Below are 23,479 nucleotides of genomic sequence, written 5' to 3' on the forward strand. Positions count from 1 at the left end.
AGATATGTAATATCTACATTTTTCATTAGTATCACACCACAGTACATGAGAATCGTACATTGAATCACTGATTTTTTATGTTCGCATCAGCATCATACTACAATAAAGAAAATCATACATTGGATCGCTGATTTTTTTTATGTTCGCATCAGCATCACACTACAATACATGAGAACCATACATTGGATCACTGATTGTTTATGTTCGCATCAGCATCACACTACAATACATGAAAATCTTACAATGGATCACTGATTTTTTTATGTTCGCATCAGTATCACACCTCCAGGGGCGTCGTTAAGGGGGGTAAAGGGGGGGAGCCTCCCCCCAAAGTTCCCAATCTCTTGACAAGTTGGCAAATTAAAATACATAGTTGGCAATTTGAAGCATGCCGGTTTGTTCAATTGATTTATCCGGTTGAACATTTTCTTAGGTACCCAGCTGCTGCAAATTATCAGTTCTCCTATAGACTTGACATAAGTTTTGTGTAGTGTCCAATCTTGAAATAAATTGATATATTTAAAGTTTCTTTACTTGTTGGAAGTGATTACACTTCACTTTTGTTCATTTGATATTCGTAAACATTTTGAAGAATCTTTAATGAAAATCGGGAACTGTACCACTGACAAAAGCAGAATAGAGTTGGCATGCAAAGACAGACAGAAGAGGCGTTTCGGTGGCAAGTAGAGCACTGGACGCAAAAGCATTTGATACAAGAGCGTATACAAGGCAACAGGTAGTGACTGGCAGAATTGATGTTAATAAAACAAGAACAAGGCAGTGACTGGTTAGTATTAAGCCTGCCATACGTCCCGTAAAAAAACGGGACAGTCCCGATTTTGGACCCGAGAATCCCGCGTCCCAATAAATTTAGTCGGGACAGGCAAATGCCCCATATTTTAATTCCATCCCATTTCTGCTATCAATATAAGCTTATTCGAAAAGTCATGAAGTGGCTGGGATAATGTGAGTGAACAATAAAGTGTAGCATGTAACAGTTTTGAGCAAGTTATCACAATACCCTGTCCGACTTGATAGCGAGCGAAATTTGCAACACTTGTCTTTTCCATTGTACCTGGTGGAAACTCGAACACACTCCAACATAAAAAAAAAAAATAAATAAATAAATAAATAAATAAAAATAAATAAATAAAGTAAGATGGCTTTGAGTGTTTCTACATGTATACAAGCACAGGAAAGATGAGTGACTTTTTCTTCAGAGAGACACTAAATAAAGTAACAAGAATTATAATATTTTTGAGAGGTTATGGGCACAGAATTGTACTTGGTCCAGGGCTTAGAAATATGTAAATTTGGTCCTCACAATTATACACGACACAAGGAGAAAAATCAACTTTTCATCAGATTAAACTGACAAACGTAATTTTTTTTTTCAAATACTACCATGTAAATAAATACTGCTAAACGCGCGAAGAATATTGAATGTAGATTGTGTCACTGATTTAAACAGTTTGCATATTGTTTTTCTGTAAAGCATTTTTATAAGACATTATCTTAAGTTTTTAAGGAATTTTTTTTTGTAGTTGGATTGTAAACATCTTCAGTCCGTAAAGTTAATTGCAGGGAAAGACGAGAGAAAAGTATCTGCAACTTAGGGAACTTATATTGTTGAAAAAGGGAGCAGGAAAATTCGGTGTAGGAAATTTCGGTGTAAGAAAATTCGGTATAGGAAAATTCGGTGTACATAAAATTCGGTGTACGTAAAACTCGGTGTGGGGAATGTTCGGTGTAAAGAAAGATTCGTTGGTAGACCGTAGGATTTATTAAAAACTCAACTTTGAGGATAAATGAGCGTATTAGTTTTAAGTTCAAACTTTGTGTAGAACGTACTTTTACTGTCTACTATACCAAATTTTGAAAAATTGTGATCGTGAAATAATTTGAATTCTAGATTTCGACGGATTTTAACATTTCATTGCCCTTACATGACGAGAATTTTTTTTTTATGTCCGTTCTTGTGACAGCGAAGCGACCATCGATACCAATCGACATTTTATTTAAAACTTAAGTTTTTATGCTGTTTTGGAAGATGTCTCCTAGAATTTTCTACTTCAAAAAAAAAAAAAAAAAAAAAAAGTAGGTTACTAGACGGGTAAAGTTGAAAATTGTAGATTTTTTAAAAATGTTCTGACGATTTTATGTCTATTTTATAAATAAATATTTAAATCTAAATTCTTCAAAAACGACATAGATTATTTATGTTGCTCAAAGGTGTAAAAATAAATGCCTCAACTAAAGTATCTACGCCTGATTGAAGGAGAAGTCAGTAAGGAGTCAATAGGGTTGCAGTACTTGTTTACCTTAACTTAAGGCAAACAAACTAAAGTGTCTGATTGGAGGAGAATTCAACTATTTGTACAACTGTTATCTGATAAAACCATCCTGTTTTATATTGCCCTTTCCACTAAGTCTTTTTTGATCAATATATTTTTTGCATCTTACATATGTATATGCAGATGTTCAAAACTCACGGATTCATTTGGCTCTAGAATTTCTAACTGAAGTCTGGTTTACTTGCGGTTTGTTGCAAATCATCAAGGAAGGATGGGAGATTTATGGGATTATGTTTACTGGTTTAAATTCATCCGGGGTAATATCGAGCAGGCCGTAAGAAAAACAGCAAATATTCGCCATTGTACGTTACAGTTCGAATGAAATATTGGATATTTGAAGCGAAATTGAAGAATACAAATTAAGTGTTAGTTAAATGAAATGAAATCTTTAAGTTTTACGTCCCACGGATATGCCGGTTAGGCTAAAGGAGTCGGTGATGATGAGAATTGAGTGAAATGATGGAATGAAGAAAGTGGGAGAAAACGTGAGAACCCCGAGAAAACCCAAGAGCACGGTGTGTGTCCACCACAAAGTCCACACGGCGCGATCTGGGATCGAACCAGGGACCCCAAGCATCGGAGGTGAACGCTCTACCATTGAGCCACCACGCCTCCCAAAATTAAGTGTTAGTGGTAACACACATAAATCACATGTTGAATAGCCGGTTTCTCGCTACAAATGACAGATGGATTTCTTGGGTGACTTAAAAGAGTCGGTAACTGACATCTTCCACAACATCCGCCAGCGAGGTCCGATGCTTCCCTGCCTTACTCAGAAGCGATCCCGTTTCCTGCAATTTATTCACTAGCGACCATATTATATTCCTGTTTGGGACAGAACGTAAGGCAAAGTTGCGTGTAACTACCCTTTGCGTAGCAACAACAGATCCCGGTCTCCAAAATCTTTTTAACGATAAAATCACTTTGTTCCAAAGAGTACATTATTGCAACTGTGTCCTGATCATATTGGTACAGTAGCACAGCATAATTCTCAATACAACGGCCCAGTTTCCTGTTTCTTATTGGCCGTCGCGAGGTTGCCATCTAACTAAGAAACTCAAATCTCCACACCGCACCTCACCTAATTCCAATTCGGTACAGTGGCGAATATTTGCTGCTTTTCTAGAGGCGTGGCCGATATTACCCCAAATGAATTTCAACCAGTAAGCATAGTTCCATAAATCTTCCAACGTTCCTTGATCATTTGCCATAAACCGCATGAAAATCGGACTTCAGTAGAAATTCTAGACCCAAATGAAATCCATGAGTTTTAAAAGAATCACCTTGTGTATGTTCTATGATGATATAGGAAAGGTGTTTTTAGTTGTTCCTATCACTATTCTCTGAACTTGTAATTGTTTTATTTCTGACAAAAATGTCAGCTTCATTGTGTGATGAAAAGTAGTTTATAGTAATATCCAGCAGAAGACATGCAAGAGGTATTGGACTCAAGGCAGAAAAATAAATTTGCTTTTCTTGAAATAGGTAATAACATTTTATTCGTTACATTTTATGGTTTTCGTTTTCACAATATGAAATGTCGTAAATTATTGTAAGTGGTAATATTCAATATGTATTACACCGAATCTACCGTACACCAAAATTTCCCCACACCGAGTTTTCCGTACACCGAATTTTCTGTACTCCGAGTTTTCTTACACCGAATTTTCCTAGACCCGTTGAAAAAATAAATGTCGGCTAGGCTAAAGGAGACGGTGATGATGAGAAATGAATGAAATGGTGGAATGAAGAAAGTGGGAGGAAACGGGAGAACCACGAGAAACCCACGCACACGGTGTTTTTCCACTACAAAGCTCACTTGAAGTGAGCTGGGATCGAACCAAGGACTCCATGCACCAGAAGTGAACGCTATACCACTGAACCACCGCGGCCTATTATACTGTTATACATAACCAGAGGTACAGTTTATTGGATTGTGTTGGAGAGTTTGGGGGGAAGGGGATCTAAAGTGTCCCGTATTCCCATAAAGAAAACATGGTAGGTTTATTAGTATAAACTTTTTACTATGTAGTGTGTGAATTTGACAAATTTAAGAGTTTTTTTTTTTAAATAGTAAAATGTCAAAGGGAAGTAGATTTTGATACCAGAGTGAATATGCTTTGTATTGTGTAACCGTGTAGAACTGTTATGCTTTGTGTGTGAATAAACCTTTCGCTTTGAAACAAAAGGTGATCATATTAATATAGAGGACAAGAATAGCTTATTTCAGTGCTGTTTTGCTGTAAGACTTTCTATTTACAGGGCTTTTCGAGTAGGGAAAACTGAACAAAAGTGTGTTTTGGGAATGGTATTTATCAGTTCCTTTCATAACGGGGGACGATATCAGTTCCTTTCTTGTACTCACAGGAACTTCTCGCCATGCTCGTATCTTTATTTTCCGTAGACGTTTAGGTCTGACAAATGTCAACAAACTACGAAGTATGTCCCCATCTGGGGCGGCGCCGCTAAGTCTATTCTTATTACGGAATCTTACCAGGGGAGGAATTAGAATTGGCCTAAATAGCTTTTTCCCCCACGATGTTTTGCGGTACTGTATAACGTTCAGGGGTATTTCGAGAGTCTTTGAACGGCTCTATGATACAGGCTCTTAATATAAAAAATAATGATAATCATTGTTTTGTATGGTGTGTATTGGCAGCATTACATCCAATTTCACGACAAAATCATCCTGATCGTGTGTCTTGCTATGTTCAATATCAAAATGAACTCAAAGATATATTTGAAGGTATTGAGTTTCCTATTGCATTAAAAGATATTGATAAGTTCGAGAAACAATATTATGAGCATACTCAAAAGACTATTTCGGTAAACGTATATGGATGTGACAATAATATTTATCCATTACGTGTAAGTGATGTTAGCGAACAATGTGATTTACATGTTGATCTGTTATACTTGACTCACGAAGATGGTCGAAAACATTATTGTTTAATTCGAGATTTTTCACGTTTAGTTCATAGTCAATTAACGAGTCATAAGTGTAAACCATATATCTGTCGACGATGTTTTCAATTCTTCAATACACAAATTAAATTAGATAATCATTTGGAGCTATGTACAAAGCATAAAGTATCACGAATCCAAATGCCTAATTTTGGTGAAATACTTAAATTTAATAAACTTGTGACCACTTTAAAATTGGATGCAATAATTATAGCAGATTTTGAAAGCATTTTGAAACCAATTAGCGGTTCTGATAATAATCCTGATATATCGTATAGCCGTCCTATTCAGCATCATGAGCCATGCAGTTTTGCATACAAAGTGTGCTGGAGTGATAATACACCAACGAAACCTGTACTTTATAGACGAAAAAAAGACGATGATCGATCTGCATCTGATGAATTTTTGTTTCGCATAGAAAATGAATTATATAATATTATTCAACGGATTCACGACAAAAAAGAAATGGATGTATTGACATTTGAAGAAGAGGAAATGTATAAGAAAACCACAGAATGTCCTCTATGTTGTAAGAAATTTACATATGAAAATTACAAAGTTAAACACCACAGCCACCTGACAGGTAAATATATTAGTCCTTTATGTAATAATTGTAACTTACAAGTAAAACGACAACATAATTTCGTGCCTATATTCTTTCACAATTTATCAGGATATGACAGTCATTTGTTTGTAAAAAAATTAGGGTGTATGCCTGGAAAGATCAATGTAATACCACAAACTGAAGAACGATATATATCATTTTCAAAATATTTCACTTTTGGCAATCAAACTGTAGAGCTTCGCTTTTTAGACATGTATCGATTTCTGCCGTATAGTCTGGAGGCTCTGTCATCAAAATTGGTAGCAGATCAAATGAAATTTACTACATCTTTCTTTGGGGTTGATAAAATTGATTTAATCACTCGTAAGGGGGTATTTCCTTACGAATATATTACATCACTTAATAAATTTGAAGAAGAGGAATTACCCCCGAAGGAAGCATTTCATAATACTTTAAATGGGGTGATAAGTAATGAAGATTATGCGTACGCTCTCGCAGTATGGTATAGATTTGATTGCAAAACACTGGGTGATTATCATGACCACTATTTATTAAGAGATGTATTACTTACTGCTGATATTTTCAATAATTTTCGAGATGAGTGTATGCTAACGTATCAGATCGATCCAGCACACATGTTTACAACACCTGGATTAGCATGGAATGCTATGTTAAAATTTACTAATATTGAACTTGAATTGCTTTCAGACATAGATATGTATATGTTTTTAGATTTGAATATTCGTGGTGGAATCACACAGTGTTGCCAAAGATATGCAAATAGCATTGAAAATGATTCTTGGATTGCGTATTTTGACGTAAATAATTTGTATGGATTTGCAATGGCGGATTATTTGCCATATGGTGGATTTCATTGGGATACATATCCTGAACAATATACTGTAGGAGATATCTTAAGTTGGTGTATAGATAAGGAAGAAGGGTGTTTTCTTGAAGTAGATTTGATATATCCAAAACATTTACATGAGATACATAGTGATTTTCCGATGGCGCCCGAAAAGAAAAATAAAAAGTTAATGTTAACCCTAGATAATAAATCCCATTATGTGGTTCACTACCGCCTTTTACAAATTTACATTTTACAAGGTCTTAAACTTACAAAAATTCATAAAATTTTATGGTTTAAACAGGCTCAATGGTTAAAATCATATATTGAACATAACACAAAATTACGAGCACAAGCCACTACATCCTTTGGTAAAGATTTTTATAAACTTATGAATAACTCACCCTACGGTAAAACAATGGAAAATGTAAGAAATAGGGTTGACATTCAATTGGTATCCGATCGACTGAAAGCTCAAAAACTTTTAGCATCACCTCGTTTAAAATCTAGAGTTATTTATAACGAGGATTTGGTAATGTTTAACATGGAGCGTGCCAAAATTAAGTTAAACAAACCTATTTATATTGGTGTTGCAATTTTAGAATTATCCAAACTTGCAATGTATAACTTTCATTACAATGTAATGAAAGCAAAATATGGTAATAACATCAAAATTATGTACACAGATACAGACAGTTTCATTTACCAGATATTTACAGAAAATTTAATAATGATATGAAAGAAATATCTGATTATTTTGACACCTCAAATTATCCGGAAAATCATGTTTTATATAGCACAAAAAATAAGCAAGTTTTAGGTAAAATGAAAGATGAAGTAGGGGGACTCCCCATTATAGAATATGTTGGGTTACGTGCTAAAGTATATGCAATTCGCACTAAATCTGATAAAGAAATAAAAAAAATTAAGGGTATAAGAAAAAATGTAACACGTATGATTTCTATCGAAGATTTTAAGGATTGCTTAAACAATAATCGAACTATTAGAAAAAAACAAGCACAGCTTCAATCTAAAGAACATGAAATCTTTACAGTATCTGTTAATAAAATTGCTTTAGATCCTCATGATGACAAGCGATGTATTCTTAATTGTAACATTCATACATTGCCATGGGGACATTATCAGTTACCATTGAAATATTGTGATAAGTGTAAAATGTAAAATATTTTTTTTTAAGAAAGTAAGTTTTTCAATCGAAACAGCATAATGATAATCAATGTAAAATATGTAAATAAAATATATAAATGAATTACATAAATCTGCTAGAAAACACTATGCTAGAATTCCTGTTATTACCAAAGGTATTCACGATTTATGGCAGGCAGATCTTGTAGAAATGAATAGTGGGAAATTAAAAGGACTAGCAAAAATTAATAAAAATTACAAATATTTATTAACTGTCATAGATACATTTAGTAAAAAAGCATGGGCGGTGCCTGTGAAACAAAAAACTGGTGAACATGTTGCCAAAGGTTTTGAGTCGATTTTAAAGCAAAATCAGATAAGTCCTAATTATCTTCAGACGGATAGAGGGAAAGAATTCTACAACACATACTTTACTCAATTAATGAAAAAATATAATATTAAGCATTATTCTACATATACTGAAATAAAAGCTAGTATTGTCGAAAGATTTAACAAAACATTGCGTAATTTAATGTGGAAACGCTTTACTTTACAAGGTAATTATAAATGGCTCGATATATTACCAGAATTACTAAAACAATATAATCATACTAAACATAGCACTATCAAAATGAGACCTGCAGATGTTACCAAAAAACATGAACAGGTTTTATTATCAACCGTGTATTGTAAAAAAATTTGCTTCCTTTAAAGGAAAACCAAAATTTAGAGTGAATGATTATGTTAGAATAAGTAAGGCGAACAAGCAATTTCAAAGAGGATTTACTCGTAATTGGACGACTGAAATCTTTCAAATAGCTGAAGTATTCCTGACAAATCCACCGACCTACCACTTAAAAGATAGCAAGCAACAACCTATACAGGGACGTTTTTATGAACAGGAATTAATGAAAACCAAATATCCTCATACGTATTTGATTGAAAAAGTTTTGCGGAAGAAAAATAATAAAGCCTATGTGAAATGGTTAGGTCTGCCAAAAAGTGAAAATTCTTGGATTGATTTAAAACATACTATATTGTAAAAAAAAAAAAAAGAAAAGAAGAATTTATAGGTGAAGCATGTCATCACAAATATTTCTTGTAGATTTTATAATTTCAAAAAGTGAATTTTATATTTTAAATTCTAGCAACACTGTAAATTTTCGTTGCTTAGTTAAATTGTCATCATCATCATCATCACGAGGTCTATCAGTATCACAAGTAAAAAGTATATTAAATCAAATTTGTTCTTCCACAAACGCTGTTTTTTTATGTAAAGGAGAAAAGAAAGCAAAATATTTAAAAACGCTATTTAAAATAAATGCAATATATCTGTAATAGAGATGGAATGGAAAATTCCTTTTACATGTATGGTAGCAGGTCCTACAGGTTGTGGAAAATCATATTTTGTTAAAACATTTCTTGACCATTATAGTAAGTTATTTAAAAATATTGTATGGTGTTATGGTGAATGGCAACCGTTGTATGATACTCTTTCAAACTGTACGTTTAAAGAAGGTTTACCTCAAAATAATGAATTTCAAGCACATGAGGGTCCACATCTTGTCATTATTGATGATTTAATGCGTGAGTGTGACCATCGGATTGTAGATATTTTTACTAAGGGTAGCCATCATAGAAATATAAGTGTAATATTTATAACACAGAATATTTTCCATCAACAAAAAGGAATGCGGGATATTTCGTTAAATTGTCATTATATTGTTTGTTTTAAAAATCCTAGAGACCAAGCTCAAATTAATTATCTCGCACGACAATTGTATCCAGGTAATACAAAATTTATTCAAGAAGCATATCAAGATGCAACTCGGATTGCACATGGTTATTTACTTTTTGATTTAAAACAAAATACTCCTGATGAGCAGCGAGTTCGAACAAATATCTTTCCAACAGATTCTTTTAATTATGTTTATGTGCCTGTAAAAAAATAATTGTAATATGGTTTATATTCTAACAACTATTTGTGCTTTAATAGCCGTAAAAAATGATTAGTAAGGAAAATGCACATTTGTTAAAACTTTTAGCAAAGTCAAAACCGAAAGCACGTAAGGCAATTTTACAAAATGCAGATCCTGATTTAATTCGCTCTATTTGTGAATGTTCCTATAACGTATTACAGGGAAATGTTCCATTAAATAAAACAGAGATAAATAAGCTAAAAAAATATAAAAAGGAACTGAGATATTTGGTGAAAAAAGGTCCGTCATTAAAACAAAAGAAAAAACGAATAATTATACAAAAAGGTGGTTTTCTTACTGCTTTGCTTGCACCTATTATTGGAGGTATACTATCTAGTTTAATTAAATAATTATGCAAAACGCACAAAAACTTATTTTAATCGCACCAGAAAAATTACATCATTATCAAACGATATCTAATCTTGATGATGAAATGGAAGAAATTTTAAATAATAAAAGATTAAATGCAGAAGAAAAATGGACAAAATATAGAGAAGTCTTACAAAAATATTTAAATATAATTCAAAAACCGGCAGCAGTTACAACAACAGCAACTACCACTACTATGGAGGAAGAAGAAGAAGAGGATGATGATGAGGAGGATGATGATGAAATAATATCTACTCTCCCTGAAATTTGTAAACGTAAAGCAAGACCTTTATTACGTAAATTGAAACAAAATCCAAATATTCAATGGGACGATAATGGAAATGTGAATATTAATAATAAATTAATTCCAGGTGCAAATATAGTGGATTTGATATCCGATTTTGTTAGATGTCGTAAGAAAAATATTTCAGTTGCTGGCTGGAAACCTTTTGCTACATTATTAGCAAAAGCCAATATACCCTTAGAGTACATTGGTAATCCTCAACGAATAGATTATATTAGAAAACTAACAGAAGACGAAGAAGACGAAGAAGATGGTCCTCCACCCCGTAAACGCAAATGGTGTACTTATAAGCAATAATACTAATATTCTATTGTAATCTATTGATATTTTTAAGTATATAGAAAGAAAGAAAGATGAATGAGCCCTACCTCAATTATTACATATACCAAGCAGGAGGTAATTATAACGTGTATAGAGGTACAGCATATCAAGAAGGTTATGGCATTGGTAGTTTTCTAGGAGGTTTATTTCGTACTGTATTTCCTTTATTAAAACAAGGTGCAAAAACTGTTGGTAAAGAATTGATACGTACAGGTATTAATGTAGCAGGAGATGTACTAGATAATAATAGACCTATTGAAGAGTCTTTGCATGATCGATGGCAAGAAGCTAAAACAAATTTAAAAAATAAAGCTCAAAATAAATTAAATCAAGTGTTGGAAGGATCTGGAAGAAGAAAAAGAAAGAAAGTTCATTTTAGTGGTGCTGGTGGTGGTGTGAAACGGATAAAAAGATCCAATGATATTTTTGATTGATTAATTATGGAGCAAAGTGATAGTTTTTATCTCACACTTCCTAGCAATAGTTCTATGGAATATTTTCCTCAAAATACTCTTGCTTGTTATACTACTAAATTATATCAACCTATTGTACTGGAGAAGGGAGTGTGGGAAACAGCTGTTGTTGAAGTGCATTATACAAGTTCATTTCAGAATGTTTCCAAATATGCAAATAATATTTATTACCGTCTCATGAATACAAAAAACTGGAACATAACTCAAATCTTACCAGGCCACTATTATCATGTTGATGATATTCTATCTCAAATTAATCATAAAAGTGATATATTAAATTTACAATTAAAAGTCAAAGCATCAGTGAAACGAATTGAAGTTAATAGAGTAATAAAAGATCAAGAGAAGCATATACAAGTACGCCTATCTCCTGAACTAGCCAGAATACTAGGTTTTGATCATATTCAACAAGAAGATATTGCAGTTGTGCATCATGCTCGTTATCCACCTGATTTACAAAAAGCGCTACCTACACTTATGTATATTTACAGTGATATTGTAGAACCACAAATGGTGGGTGACACCGTAGCTCCATTGTTACGTATTATAAATACAAATATTACAGAGCATGGTATTAATAATGTACATATTTTTGATAATCCCCATTATGTCACTGTGCAACGTAAACAATTTGATCAAATTATTATTGATTTAAGAGATAGTACAGGTAATCCACTTCCTTTCCAATATGGCAGTGTATGTGTAAAATTACATTTTCGTAGACGTAATATGGTATTGTAAATTTTACCATGTGTGAATATTAATAGTAAGAAACGAAAATGCAGTGTGAGTGTATGAAATCAGAATTAGATTTATTTGCTGGTTTACCCACTCAAACCAGTATTATAGGTAATAAAATAGTTCCATATAAGCCTGTGGCTTCAATAGCTGATAATGCACCAATAGAATTTGTAGTCCCCGGTCATGGGGATACTATATTGACTTACCGCACACAATGTTATATGTTAAAGGTAAAATTACTAAATCAGATGGTTCTAATTTAACTTCTGCCGATAAGAAAATCGGCCCTGTAAATGATTTTCTCAACGCAATGTTCAGTGAAGTGCAATTATATTTAAATAATCAACTTATTTCCTACTCTTCACATACATATCCATATCGATCGTATATTGAAAAACTACTAAATTATAATGCTGAAGCTAAAACAACGCATCTTCAAACATCAATGTGGTTTAAAGATACTGCAGGGCATATGGACAGTGTGGCCGATGCTAATGTAGGATTTAAACAACGTTTTCTTCTCACTGCTTTAAGTCAGTCATTTGAATTATTGGGTTATATTCATGCTGATATTTTCAATCAGGAGAAATTTTTACTGAATGGTGTACAACTGCGCATTAAACTAATTCCAGCTAAACCTACATTTTGTCTAATGGGTGACGCAGATGCTGATGGAAAAGTTGTAATTACAGATGCAACATTGCTTGTGAAAAAGGTTGATGTATCACCAGCAGTTAAAATAGCACAAAATAAAGTATTACAAAATCCTAAATTTAGAATAAAATATCCTATAACAAAAGTGCAGGTGAAGACAGAAACTCTGCCACAAGGAATTATGGATAGTACACTTCCAGATCTGTTTTCAGGCATAGTGCCTAAACGTATTATTATTGGTTTTGTTACTAATACTGCTTTCAATGGTACTTATCAAACAAATCCATTCAATTTTCAACATTTTAGTATGTCATTTTTTACATTGTATGTTGATGGAAATCCAATGCCCTTCAAACCTTTACAGCCAGATTTTGATAAAAAGCTATATGTACAAGCATATTCTACGTTATTTACAGGTTCAGGTATTTATTATTCTAATCAAGGTAATAATATTTCACTCGCTGAATATCCTAATGGTTATACTCTACTGGTGTTTGATTTAACTCCTGATTCAAGCGCAAGTGCTGCATTTCATACTAGTCCGCAACGGCAAGGAAGTGTACGTTTAGAGGTTCATTTTAAAGAAGCACTGCCATCTCCTGTAACAACAATTATTTATGGTGAATTCTCTTCAGAATTAGAAATTGATTTCCAGAGAAAAATATATATTAATTAAAGAAGAAAATGTTAAATACAATTGAGCTTTATGAAGCATTACAACAAAATTTACCTAAAGATCATTTTATTGGTGTATATGCTGCTGATGAGTTACCTTTGTTTATTCATACATTTCCAGCCGCCATAATTATAAACACTGATTCTAGTGATAAGCCTGGTGAACATTGGGTTGCTGTTTATATATCTAATATGTGTGTGGGAGAGTATTTCGATAGCTATGGTATACCTCCCTATATACAACATCATATAAGGTTTTTAAAACGAAACTGTCTGTATTATACATGGAATAATAGACGTATTCAAGGTGATTTATCTCAATTTTGTGGACATTACTGTTTTTTATATTTAGCATGTCGTGCATCTGGGTATTCGATGCAGGATTTTTTAAACAAATTCTCACTCACTACTATTGATGCTAATGATATTATGCTTTATTCATTTATGAGAGTATGATGATGTTATTTTTTTAAACTCCGCCATTGCCGGTCCCAAGCCCTGGATGAGAAAGGAGGAGGGTGTTGCTACCCCCGTAAAAGAAAAAGGGTGGAATGCTCTGCTGTGTGTTCACCCCTGCTATGTTTCGTAGTCTCTGTCTGATGCGCTATGTTCAATTCAGGGTTGAAGTCTGATGTTCGTTATGTTAAAATAGGGGTTGGAAAACGAGTACACCCCTAAAATGCTGTGTGTTCATAGTCTCTGCTATGTTAAAATAGGGGTTGGAAAATAAGCCATGCTCTTTTTTTATTAGCTGTGCTATGTTCTGCTGTGTGTTGTTATCTTATAATAGGGGTTGGAAAATATGCTCATAAAAGAGAATGAATACACCCCTAAAATGGAGGTGGTTGTGTTTGTTATCTGCTCTGCTGTATGTTAGTATGCTAAGGGATTGACCCCTTCTATGTGTTCGTAGTCTCTGCTATGTTAAAATAGGGGTTGGAAAATATGCTCGTAAAAGGGAACGAGTTCAATCTGCTCTGCTGTATGTTCATAGTCTCCATGTTAAAATAGGGGTTGAAAAATGTGCTCATAAAAGGGTACGAGTACACCCCTTAAAATGGAGGTCATAAAAGGGAACGAGTCTTATTCTGCTGTATGTTCATAATTTCTGCTATGTTAAAATAGGGGTTGGGAAAATATGCTCATAAAAGGGAACGAGTTCACCCCCTAAAATGGAGGTCGTAAAAGGGAACGAGTACACCCCCTAAAAGGTGCTCATAAAAGGGAACAAATTCACCCCTAAAATGGAGGTCGTAAAAGACCGTGGGCTCACGGTGTACGGTGCTCGATTTCTCGTATCCCCCATATGTCCCCCGGCATAGTATGTCAGGCGGCACTGGGAAATTCGTTGTCTGCTTCAGGCGGGACTGAGAAAGTGGGTAGAGGGTCAGTGGCGCAGAAGCCCCATTTTTCTACTACTCACATCCTACGTCAAATCTCATTTGCCTGCAACAATCTACTACTGAGCTATCGCGATCCTTCGCAACATCCACTGAACCAACAAAATAGATGCTACTAGACCAGTGTTCAAATCGGAAGCAGTGATGACCAACGGTCTACATAATTTTTCCCCGTGGCATATCTCTGGTTGTGGGTTATTAGTATTTTCATAGTACTACTTTAACCTCCTGTGTATTGAAAATAATTCCCCCTGGAGGAAATGTGAAATCATTACTGGTCGGTAAGGAATTATATTCCAAGTCTTGTTTGAGTAAAAACTTATAAAATACAATATTTGAGGAATGATATGTGAGGATATAGGGAAAGGATGTCTGGACTAAGTAAAAATAGGAGTAAATGCTTGAATTAAGCGAAATAGGTAATGCGAATCTTCCGTTTGCTATAATTTGTGATTGCTATAATTAGAGAATAATAAAAGGTCTGATTCGAACTTTCTGTTTCCCCTTGTTACTACTAATTATACTATATTTTTTCCATTTTGTGAACATTTTTTGTAAATTTGTGCTCACGAAACAAAATTCATGAAATTACCTTCCAACAGTGAGTCCTGATGTTGAACTCTTTGTAAACATCGAGGCTTCATGCAGCAGTGGTAAATGAGCAGGTATAAAGATGCTATAACAGCTGCAGCTATAGCAGCACATTTGTAGAAAATCCTTGTTCCCAACCAATCAGATACGAATCCACCAACAACAGCACCCAAACATCTTCCTGAAATTACATAAACAGCATACTGATAGTTATTTGTATGCAAATGCACTTCATTGCTTATATTACTGAACAAACAAACAAACAAAAAAACACTCGACGTTTATACAAAACTTTGTATACAAAGACTATAGCACTAATAATTCCATGTTTCAGCATACAATACTTTCTTGATTTGAAAAGACATGAACCTTAGTTTTATTTCATTGTTTTGTAATAAACATATTAGTATTCTCGTTTCACAATATCACCACAAGATAATGCAATAAACAAATTCACTCTATATAATTGCAGTGTAGCATTAATTCAGCACACTTGACAGCGTTTAAATGCCTAATGTCTTCGACTATTTCTTCATACAAGAGAGACAGAATAGGTCAAAGTCATTTAACTAGCATAATATGGACACTTTATAAGTTTTGAAGTGTGCCATAATTAAGGAAGTGCTAAAATAGAATCAAATGTACTCAAATATCCATTTCTGTAATGTAAAACGTAAAATCCTAAACTACATCTTCGAAGACCTATAAAATCCTAAAACGCAGTTCTTAAAATCCTAGTTTGAACTTGCTGGAACCTAAAAATCCGAAGCCCAGTAATTACTGTTATAGAAGCCTCCAAAATTTGGTTGTTTTTCAAAGTTTCTGATACTGTAGCGTCCTTATATTGCAACATTACATGACAAGTGTGATGTATGTTTTCAATTTACATGCGAATTTGAAATATGTAATAACCCGACGTAGTGCTATTTGCAAAATACACCTTTATGTTAGGTTGGCAATACTGTTAGCCTTGTGGTATCGCAGAGTACGCCAAACGATGCCCCATGCCGATATTTGCATAGTACAAAATTTCAGCATTTTTTTGTCCATTTGTTTAAAAATTACGGCGTATCAAGATAAATGATCATCCTATATATATGAAGAATGGTCGGTAAAAAAAGGGCACAAAGCCTATTATGGTTTATGTGTGAGATATAGCTGAAAGATTAACACACCTGATGATAGTGGGTACTCAACACTCGACTTCGATGTAATCAGCTTTTTTTTTTCTTTTTTTGTTTTGTTTCTGTTTTTGTTTGTTCAACCACTTGTCACAATGGTCGGCGAGGTTTTTGATACGGGTTGCACAGAAATCCGCGTCAAGTTTTCGTAGTCACCGTGAGGCACCGATTTTGACATCACTACTCAGATAATGGTGTCCAGGCATGTTTTACTTTAGAGGAGGGAGAAGATAAAAGTTACTGGGGCTACAAAGGGATGCTTTAGTCGTTCCCAACATAAACGCTAAATATACTCAACAATTTTATGTGCTGAATGGAGTCCAGAGGAATCACAGCACAGCGGAGGAGACCAGAATCACACCGTCTGATTATACCCCGCAACTTCAAAAGTGTCCTACAATACAATTTAGCATTCAGGGTTTCTCCCTGTATCACATATCAGTAGCATATCTGATACGTTCCAGAATACAAGCATACAGCTTTCCTGAACGAACCAACCACTTTAAATTTCTTCTTTCGTGGAGAAAATGCATGCATCCATTCCATGGATGCATGCATCCTTGATGGAATTAACAGATGCATTATGCAATATTGTTTCATCACCGTCACTACCAGGCGAATAAAATCATTCCCCTCCGCTGCGTAACGCTATAGGATATTCAGTAATGTCGTCATTCTGGTTGTCTTTTGTTTCTGGGATAGTGCCTGTGGCACCCATTTCGCGCACACTTTCCTATATTTAAGAATATTAACCACAATGCTCTGCACCGCACCATATGGGAGTTCCAGCTCAGCTGATATTGAGCGTAATGTTCTTCTGTCCACACGAATACCTTCATCCATACGAGTACAGTTCACGTCAGTGGTTGGGGGAATTGGGTCTACTGCTGTGTCCAGAGTTGTCATTAATAATACTGGTCCGTCCTTCTTTGAAGCCACGACGCTACTTCGCTACATGTTGCCGTTACTTTGAGCCCTTTCCATAGACTTACACAATCTGCCTATGTATGTTAGCAGATGTAGTGGTTTTTTTTTTTGCTCACAGGAACCACACCACTGACTTCACTTCTACTCTTGACCGTTTTTTTTTTTTTTTTTTTTTTTTTTTTAAGATGAATCACCAATTTAAATGAACGCTTCTCAAGTATGCTTGGTTAGAATCCTAAATCATCACATCTGCACTAAGATTTTCGTGAGCGTGAAAAACAGAACTTATACGCTTTGTAACCCTTTTTCGGTCAGTCTTTATATATAAACCGGGTGCTTAAAAATACATACACATTATGAACTCATAGAAAATGTATTTTCCAACCTATAACGTTAAATTTCTAGAAAAAAGTAATACTCTATTTCTTCAACAAGTTGAGAGCAGAATCGTCGGTCTAGCTGCGCAATCCAGTTAGTGGCAAGAGATTAACATCAACATGGCGGACGGGCATTTCAGCTTTAAAGAATGGACGGGTACTGGAAGTTTGAGAATCTGCTGTAGTTCAGAGTCAACGGAAGCGTGACTATTTGACTGATCCACCTGGAAGGGTAACAACTACACGTACACGAGACAAATTTGAGGTTCATGGGGAATTATATGACGTGAAGAAAATCCGATAAGGGCGACTTCGCACAGCTACAAGTGCTGAATCTTTAGTTGCAGTTCTGGAACTCGCAAAATCTTTTCATCAAGGGTCACGTGAGACCGGCGTAAGTGCTAGTAGTATGGTACGCATACTGAAGAATGGGAATGGTAAATTATGTGTGTACATTCCAAGACTGGTGCTTTTGGAAAAAAATAATTTTAGTTACACGTAGTATCTCACAGAAATGCAGTAAATGATCAGGAAATTTTCACTCTTTCATGTACTTGGAATAAGATAGTTTCACACTTATTGCCATAAACACAACAGGCATAAGCCTAATTATGGTGTTGATGTATTACATAGTACATTTACAATAGTTTTCTTAAACATAGATTTCATATTGCATATGTCTATTTCTTTGTGTTCGATACATATTTTGTTGTAAGTAGAGCACATTCTTCAGATTGGTGATTTCAATAATACGTTGGTCCTAGCTTTTTTGCAATAGAACAGGCCAGAGTTATCAGGACGAGTTTTAAGTGTCGCGACATGAAAATTTAATGCTGATATGAGATCCGTACAATTAAACTCGTTTTGTACTATTTTATGTAGAAAAATCATATCTGTCACATTTCGCCTTTGTTCAAGTGTAGGGATACAGAAGTTGTCTATTAATGTTAGATAATTTTTATAATATGGGTAGATTCCAGTTCTCTTGTACGTCAAGTATTTGATAAATTTAGATTGGACTTTTTCCAGTTGATGTCTGTATTGCTGTTGTGATGGGTTCCAGATCACAGCAGCATATTCCAGTTTTGATCGAATATAGGCATAATATATTTTTGTTAGTGTGGTACTATTGTTAAATTCCTTTCCAGTTCTAATTATGAACCCTAACATCTTGAGAGATACATTAACTATGTTCTCTATACACCGTATAACTAGTTATTAAATGTCAGTTTCGTATTAATATAACTCCAAGATCTTTGACTGAATTTAATCTATTTACTAAGATCTGATTCATTGAATAATCAAACTCTATTTGACTTTTGTTTCTGGTAAACGATAAAATGTTACATTTGTTTATGTTTACATTAAGTTTGTTAAGAGAACACCAATTAGGATATATTTTCCATGTCACCTTGTAAATTGAGACAGTCATGGATGGTCTTTATCCTACCGTATATTTTGAGGTCATCAGCAAAAAGCAATTTGTTACTTAATAATATATGATCAGGGAGATCGTTAATGAATAAAAGGAACAGTAACGGACCTAGATTAGAGCCCTGGGGAATTCTAGAATATGCAATATAATCAGATGATTTATATTCTTTGTAGATAACAGTTTGTTTTCGATTATTTAAATATGATGAAAAGAACTTGATCAAGGGAGAAGATAAATTATATTCACCTACCTTAGAAATAGTACTTTTGTGATTGACACTCTGTCAAATGCCTTTTCAAAATCTATATATACATTACATCAACCTGACATCCTACATCTAACGAATTTGCTATAAAGTCTGTGATAAGAGCAAGGTTTGTTGTTGTTCATTTGTGTGGGATAAAGCCATGTTGATATGGTAAGATTATGGGTGTCAATTATTCGTCGGCATATGATTTGTTCAAATATCTTTGCAAAAGTAAGTAAAATTGATATAGGCCGGTAGTTATTTATTTCGTGTTTATCATTGGTTTTTGGCATTGGGCAAACTATAGATGATTTCCATTTATCCGGAAAAACGCATGTTTTTAAAGCGAGGTTGAATGCAATCCTTTGCGGATATGTAAACGCATCTATAAACTTTGGGTCATACTTAGAGAGCTCTTTTTCCAAGAATTCTGAAAACCCTGTCCCCCGCCCCCCCTCTAAACCTTCCGCTAACTAGTCTCCGCGACATGTGGTAGAGATTTATGATCCCTTCTGGCTAAAAACCAATGTTGCCTCGATTCCTTTTTCCTAGTTGATTTTTTTTTTTTAATTTTTGTTGTTGTTAACTGAAAATAGGAAGGAAAGTTTTCTCCTTATTTTGCCGGACTTTAACTACACAAGTGGATCGGAGGTACAGCAACACTGAGAGCAGTGACAGCTTACACGCTCGCGAGGAGTAACCGAGGGTTGTAGGGGTGAAAAGAAGCAGTGGTTGGGGAAAGAGCCCTTTAAGGCTGTCGCGATGTATACAACCCTTTATGATATATGGAGGTATTCCATCAGGGCCAACAGCAGTTCTGGGCTTTAATTTTTTGATTGCCATTTCTACTTCAGATTGAGTGATTTCCTCAATGCCAAGTGATTCTAGTTTGTTATTTACACAAGTTAATAAATTGTTTGTAGAAATGTCAGTGACACCTGCATCTGGCACATATACTGTAGGGATGGCCGGATCCGGATCTGATTGGGTCCGGATCCTTTGGATCCGGATCTCGGATCTGGATCCGGATCTCACATTTCGGATCTGGATCCGGATCTCGAATCTCGGATCCGGATCTCGGATCTGGATTCGGATCTCAGATTTCGGATCTGGATCCGGATCTCGGATCTGGATCCGGACCTCGAATCTCGGATCTCGAATCTGGATTCGAATCTCGGATCTGGTTTCGAAATTCGGATCTGGATCCGAAATCCGGATCTCAGATTTTTATTCTTATCCAAACCCACTTCCCACTCAAATTATGATAAACTTGAATATCTAAAATTCGCCGAAAGTAATTTCACGAAGTCCTCACAGTGAAGAAGAGAATAGAAAATTAAGACGAATATTGGCAAGTCTATTTGCTTCCTTCGTTCTACTCTAAAGATCAAATGCTTGGCTTACTTTAAAAATATATATATATATATATTTGAAACCGGAGTACAAAACTCTAATATTTAAAATTCCTCAATACACCTATTTCATTGATAGTTAAGAAAATATAAACAGTTAAGACAAGTATTGACTAGTTTTTACGTATATTTATCTTGCTCAGTCTGCTCAAAATATCAAATGTATATTTTACAATTAGATTTAATAATTATTTAGTAAATCACAATATGAGCACCGAGAATAAACTATGAATTTTGGTGCCACTTATCTAGATTTGAAATTTCGGATTCAGACATAGAATCAGGCTGAAATATAAATATTTGAGATCTGGAAACCGAAACATATGCTAGTACTAAGATCGTAGCTGTTTGTACCCAGGTAATGCGAGCGGAAGGCACATGCACTAATTCCGCATGTAGTTTGGGGAACACGAGAAACTAAAAACAGATAAATATTCTTTTTCAGGGGTAAGTCGCGCTTTAACATGATTTTTCATGAGTGTTGTGTTCAAATATGAAAACTCTAATGGCGACTTGTTTAAAATAAAGGCCTTTTCATTTTTAACAATAAAGTTAGGTACTTTCACATTGGGGAAAAATTAGCAAGACACATTCCACTGATTAGGGTGCTGATTCTTATGGAAGCTTTCACATTGAACCGGAAGATTTCCTCATGTGGGTATCGGATTGCCACAGTACACCTTGCTGAAAGACGTGGTTTATCAGGAGGTCGGCCAAGATTCATTTGAACTTAGCCTGTAGACTGCTTCTGGTCTCAATTATTCCCATATAACAAGACTAACTATATATATATATAGTTGGTTCGAAATGAGTTAAAATATCACTAATTGACCTTAAGGGGATAATCGTGATTTAAATATTCGTAAATAAGAAAAAATATGAAAGTTAAGCGTTAAAGTAAATCCGATAATTCCAGAATAAAGAGATTTATATGCAACCTAATGATAGCAATAAAACTCTTTATGTAACATTTTCAAAGCTAAGATTAACAGTTATCTTCTTGAAGAGGGTTTACGGAAACATAGAATATTATAAATCCAATTATCATAAGTAGTACCTCTGACAGCCCCGCATTTCACATCACCATCGCCCTTCATCCTGACAAGTGAGCAATTCACTTACCCACAGTGACTTTTCAGGCGTTCCAGTGACATCAATATCTCAGTTTGGGTTTGGGATCATGCTTCGGTGAACCTTGACTATCACCATCAGCAGCTACTAGAGAATGAGAACTTATTTCTGTATTAGATAATGTGGGTAACTATGGCTTTTCGTCTATAAAAGTCGGAGAGTGTATGGTATTATCGCAGGAAATATTTGATACATAAGACTTAGATTGTCAGGGCCTTATGCAGAGTCATTCTGCGCGTGATTACTGCCATACTAAAGAGTTTGACTAACGTTTGTTTCCTGCAGTAGACAGGCCTTTAGTATGACGCTAATAATACGTCAAAACAATTCTGCATAAGGCCCTCAGTGTTTAGGAGCAACTTTTAAAATAATCAGTTACTTTAAATGTACTACAGATTAGCCGATAAAACCCGACAGCCATAGTCGAGTGGTCTGCGGCATTAGGCTGTGGATCGTTTACTGTGAATGTCTTGGATTCAAATCCCACTTCGGGCATAGGTGTTTTTAACTGTCTTCGTTTACTTCTATGTCTGTGTAGTGTCGTAATGGTTACAGTGTAATCCGTGCAAAGCGTTCAACAGGTTAAATAATCTGATAAAAAGCTGTTACCTTTTTATATATATAAAAAAACAGTGGTTAGCGCGTGCCTTCGGTGCCCGTTGTCATGGGTTCAATTTCCGGAGAGGCACTCAACAATTTCGATGTTGACCCAGCATCGTAAGGACAATTGAGGAGTTATCTTAAGTAAGAAGTAGCGGACTCCAGACTAGAAAGCCGGCATTAGGGACTTTGGGTGTCGATGCGTTGACTACACCTTCCCACTTTGAACGTAAGTCCGCTGGTAGGAACCAAAGGACTGTCGTGCCAAGAATTTAGTTTCTTTTAATTATCATAAATGCCTTCTTTATTATTAAATTTTATTCAATATTTTCTTTTCAAGTAGTTTGGGAGACTCAGAGCTAGCTACTTGTTTTCTTTTTAATTCTTGTTCATAGTTAGCACAACTAATCACTAAGGAAAAACAATCTTTTCAATAAAATTCGCCTCGCGTCTTTCATAGCTCTAAGTTTAGTTATTTTTAGTTTTCTTTTTTTTTTCAAGTTGAAGGGCGGTTTATCATTTCCCCTCGCTTACATTTTTTTTTTTTTTTTTTTTTTTTTAGTTTTACCTATGTTTCTTTGCACGGACATTGCGCCTATATGCACATGCTTAGTGTGTTCCTTTACAAGAGCGGGCCACTTTCCTGCTACTATAGAAAGTAAGAGTGCCCTGTATCAGAGAAATATTAATTGACGTAAGTGAATATATTTGTGATGAAGTCGTAATTACTCAGTTTTTGCATCGTACATAGTTTCCTCATCCTCATTAATCTCTTCACCCCCGCTT

General features: G+C 34.7%; 1 protein-coding gene across 1 annotated transcript in view; it reads right to left on the minus strand.

Annotated features, from left to right (window-relative positions):
• Positions 1-23,479, minus strand: part of SP1173 (major facilitator superfamily domain-containing protein SP1173) — a 66,113-nt gene that overhangs the window by 7,969 nt on the left and 34,665 nt on the right. The window contains exon 6 of the mRNA XM_081752052.1: positions 15,385-15,564. Coding sequence (XP_081608178.1) covers positions 15,385-15,564 — 180 coding nt within the window. The remainder of the gene's footprint in view (positions 1-15,384; positions 15,565-23,479) is intronic.

The sequence above is a fragment of the Thermobia domestica genome, chromosome 3 (assembly GCF_964235325.1).
Source record: "Thermobia domestica chromosome 3, izTheDome1.hap1.1, whole genome shotgun sequence".
NCBI lineage: Eukaryota > Metazoa > Arthropoda > Insecta > Zygentoma > Lepismatidae > Thermobia > Thermobia domestica.